The sequence below is a fragment of the Micropterus dolomieu genome, unplaced genomic scaffold (genome assembly GCF_021292245.1).
Source record: "Micropterus dolomieu isolate WLL.071019.BEF.003 ecotype Adirondacks unplaced genomic scaffold, ASM2129224v1 contig_12713, whole genome shotgun sequence".
In the NCBI taxonomy this organism is placed as follows: domain Eukaryota; kingdom Metazoa; phylum Chordata; class Actinopteri; order Centrarchiformes; family Centrarchidae; genus Micropterus; species Micropterus dolomieu.
Genome location: NW_025741699.1, coordinates 1 through 4519, shown reverse-complemented (window position 1 = coordinate 4519; position 4519 = coordinate 1). Strand labels below are relative to the sequence as shown.

At 42.2% G+C, this 4519-nt stretch overlaps 1 protein-coding gene and 1 long non-coding RNA gene across 2 annotated transcripts; both read right to left on the bottom strand.

Annotated features, from left to right (window-relative positions):
* Window positions 1-539: 539 nt before the first annotated feature.
* LOC123966115 lies at window positions 540-1645 on the bottom strand. Its single transcript, XR_006823886.1, has 3 exons — window positions 1540-1645; window positions 921-1428; window positions 540-812 (listed from the first exon to the last, which is right to left on the bottom strand). It is a non-coding gene; the product is annotated as an uncharacterized LOC123966115 (long non-coding RNA).
* Window positions 1646-1740: 95 nt separating this feature from the next.
* LOC123966114 (high affinity immunoglobulin gamma Fc receptor I-like) lies at window positions 1741-2844 on the bottom strand (the record flags this gene model as incomplete). Its single annotated transcript, XM_046042338.1, has 3 exons — window positions 1741-2036; window positions 2115-2378; window positions 2679-2844. Coding segments are annotated over 3 exons (726 nt in total), but the record flags the coding sequence as incomplete, so codon positions are not given.
* Between the last annotated feature and the right edge of the window lie 1675 nt (window positions 2845-4519).

The following is a 4519-nucleotide window of genomic DNA, read 5'->3' as shown; positions in this document are numbered from 1 at the left end:
AGTTTGCATTACAGTGTTAACATGTTGCTTTCACACAGCACTTAATGTTAGTTTACTTCTTTAAGACAAACTGCAACTTTCTTGACGGCAAAATTATTTTTTAAATTGACCAACATCATATGTGTAATTCAGAGCACAATTCAAACAGGATAAAAACATTTGACGTTGATTGCCGTACATATTTTTCCCGTGGAAGTGAGGGACTTAGGCTGTCTTATTGCTAACTTGACCGAGGAGCCCTACACGTCCAAAAACCAAGCAAAACGGGTACCCAGGGCATTAAATGCAATGCCAAGGACCAAGTGTCCATATGTGACGAATTGAGAGTGAGACTGTTAGCCTTCTCACACATCCAGTTCAATTCGATAAAATTTTATTAATATAGCACTGATTCACAACAACAGTTATCTCATTGCACTTTTTATATAGAGCAGGTCTAGACCGTGCTCTCTGTGATATTATTTACAGAGGAAAGGTGACAGAGGCAAGGAGTATGAAATCAATAAAATTCAGATCTACCATGACACGTAAGCATCTACTTACCAACGCCAGATATCCTATCAAGGTCGTCTTCACCTTTTCTCAAATGGAAAACATACGTCCTCTGTATGACTATAACGTGGGTGCATTGTGGCCCGGTGGAGAGCACTATGGCCTCACAGCTAGAAGGTTCCAAGTTTAAACCCTGGTCGTCCTGGCTTTTATGTGTAGAGTTTACATGTTCTCCCTGTGTCTGCAGGGGTTTCTTCTGGGTGCTCCGGTATCCCCTCCATCAATAAACATGATAGGTTGGTTCTCTGAGATTTGGTAAACTGTGTGAGGTTTATTAAAAACATATAGTAGTAAATAAAAAATTAAAGACTTCACGTTGTTCTAAAACATCTGAACCAAACCAATATGAACAATAACAAAACTCGAACCTGAATAACTATCAGTTTCCATTTGGACCAAAAACATGTCGACGGCTTTGTACAAAGAATTTACACCTGTATCATGAATCAAGTTCACCTCAGTCAGTCTTTTTCTGAGTGATCAGGCTTCACTAAACCTGACAGAGTTAATTCTGATATCTGCTCTCACACAGCTGCTTACAGAATAAGATTAGAAGAGTTTAAAGTGAGACTGTAGCTGAAGTCTGAGATCCTGAGTTCAACATCATCTACAAGTCAAACTAGAACATGAGGAGTTCCACAGGGAAGTGTTCTGGGTCCTCTGCTGTTTGTGATCTATGAAGGAAATCTGAGGTTTATTTTCTGATGACACAAACATTTTAGCTTCATTAAGAACCAGAACACACTGAACACACTGGATCAACTCAGAAGTGATGCTCTGTGGTGACAGCAGTGATGACATCATCACAGTCATCATCCAATCCCTCCTCAGCCTGAGGGGGCGGGGTCATCACCATGGAGACGGGCAGGTAATTTTCTGCAGTCAGAGCAGGTTAGAAAGAAAATGTAGATCATTTATCTGTTAGAGACAACTGTCAATAATCAGTGATATTTATTGACTGATTGACTGATGGATTCAGAGTGTTACCTGTGGGCCTGTGTCGATATAAAGACACCAGGAGGACAGTGGAGATGCAGTATGGACAGAACACCACCAGGTGGTAGATCAGTCTGAACACAAGCTGGATGGGGTCTGAGGCAGGGGGCGATGGAGTAGGCGGGGTGGTCAGAGCTGCAGATGTGGGCGGGGCTGATGTTGTAGGTTTACCTGTAGAGAGAATCCACCTGGTCAGGTGAATCTCTGGATGAAATAAGTCCTGAAATCAAAGGCCTCTTCACCTGTGACAGAGATCCAGCTGGATGGAGACTCTCCACGACCGCTGATGTTACACTTGTAGAGGCCTTCATCAGACTTGTTAACATGGTGGATGGTCATGTGACCTGTAGGCTCAGTCCTGATGAGGGAGCCATCTTTATAGAAACCAGCTGGGAGGTTGGAGGGAGGGGTCTCTGTTTTACAGTGCAGAGTGACATCATGTCCCTCCATCACAGGGAGGACAGGACTCTGCAGGATCACTGGTCCACCTCAACACAGAGACAAACTACAGCATTTCATCATTTACACACAGCTTCATCAACACTAACTCCACAGTCTGATCTTACCAGTGACAGTGATGTTGATGGTGTTACTGGTTGCTCCCTCTCTGGACTCACACCAGTAAACTCCACTGTCCAATGGCAGGATGAAGCTGATGTTACAAGAAGAACCAGCTGATCTTCCCCAGCCAGCTCCACATTGAGTCCTGGTTCCTCTGGTTGTGTTCCTCCTCAGCGTCCATCCAGCAGAGCTGTCGTCCTCCTCACAGCTCAGAGAGACAGACTTCCAGCTGAAAAACTGAGAGCTGCTGGGACTCACAGTCAGAGAGGCTGGAGGAAGAGACAGAAAGATGTGGTTAAAGAGATGATTTGCATTAATCTTCTCCACATTCCTCATATTCCTACTTTCTCACTGTCACTTCTTCACTGCCGAACTGATCTCTGAGTTTCAGGCACTGAATTAAGCTCAGATTAGAGCTGATAGACAAAAGTTTTCTGCATGTTTTCAACGATGGTTGAGATCTGGCTACTTGTGTTGTAGTTGTAAATATTTTATGTTGTGTTTTTTATGTTAGCCACTCAGTGTTGCAGACTTGACAGCTTTGGCTGTGACAGAAGAAGTTTTCTCACCTTGGTTTGTTGTGCAGCTCAGCAGTGAGGTCAGAACTAAAGAGAAAACACACTCAGGTTGGTTTGAGGTTTTACATGCAACAAGACATCTGGACTTTCTACAAAACAGAACAATCTGCTTGTAGTGCACAGAAAAACAGCCACATGTTGATATTAGATATGAAAATAATAAGTTTTATTTATTTAAAGGACACAGTCAATTTTTTTAGTTTACTTTCCACAAACAGAGCATGTTGAAATGTGTGTCTCAAAGTGTCCTAGAGGAAGATACTGAAGCCCCAATGACCCATCAGTGTATGAATGTGTGTGAATGGGTGAATGTGACATAGTGTAAAGCGCTTTGAGTGGTCGGAAGACTACAAAGCAGCTACACAAATACAGAGCATTTCAACACGTTCTCACCTCAATGAGCATTTACCATTTAGGATGAGCAACCTTTGAGGTTTTTACACCCACTGTCCTTATCTGTACATGTGTATCTGTGTTATCCAGCTGTGTCATGTTAAGCAGGATGTGCGATCCCTTGCCGAGGATTGGCTGGCGCAAGACCTGCCTACTTTCTGGTTCCAGCTCGTGATCTTAACACCTTGTGAATTGTGTTAAGGAAGCAGGGCAAGTATCTTAGTGGGGATTACTGATATCAACCAGACACCCGCAGTTTGTTAGACACACTAGGCTTAGAGGGTGCTGCTCATTTTGCATTTTGTTTCTTGCTGAACAGGTCAGAGTTTTGTTTAGTCACAGGTGGCTCTCTCTCAGTTGGAAAGGCCTCTTTAAGTAATATTTGTTTCTTTCATTTAAGCAGCATCCACCAGCCCTTTTTCCCGTTCTGTTTGTAAACCCTGGCAATAATAAATAACTTGCACTTTTACCAAAAACATTCTGGTTCATGTTGCTTCCCTTTACCCCATGAGCCAGGTCGTAACCTTTGTAGACAGGTTTGAGCAGCGGCTGGGTTGACTGGAGGGAAAGTGGCTGGTGTGGACTTAAGTAGGCGAGGAACGTTAGGACTCCTTTCCTGATTAAGAACCTCTCCTACGCATTATCTACTTCATTCCAGAGAGTAATAGTGTGTAGTATAGCTGTTTCCCTTGTGTGGTGGATTGACAGATTTTAAAGACTTAATAGTTACTGGTGTACGTATTTTGTCTTGTGTAGGTTTTGAGTTGCTTTTAGTTTTGTACGTTTAGTTATTTTCTTTTTGTATTTGTCATGTGTATTTGCTTTTCATTTTAGTTGTTGTTAATTCTTATATTAAGACAAACTTAGCCGAGTTGGCCAAAGGACTGATCAACAAGTGTCAAGCACTGTGAAGCATACAGTTTATTTGACTCCCTGACTCTGACCACTCGGTCATTTAGGGTTACTGTTTCTCACCATCAGGCGGCCAGAAACAGGATTGAGAGCTTGGAGGAGCTCAGCAGGTGGAACAAGGCGTACTGGAGGATTATGAGGACAGACTGAGCAGCACTGGCCCCGATGCTGCACTGAATATTTGTCACTGTCAATTTTATAAACAATTAAGGTGCCATTACATGTAGAAACCCTATTTTAACTTGTTTGTTTTTTTGTATTTTGACTTCGATTGTGTTTTAAATAGTCATCCTCTGGTCCGAGCTTGGCGTGTGTGTGCTTTTCTCTTCTGAAGCACTTCAGGATAGTAAATACCTTTCTGTATAAAATTTTAAAACGTTTCTACTTTTCTCTATAACTCACTGCTCTAAAAATCACCAGAAATGTTTACGAACTAATCTTTAAGACAACGTGGAGACAAGCATTTGTATATTCTTACTTACCTAGCAGCCACAGTAAAGATGATTTCTCCATTTTAGATCTTGGTC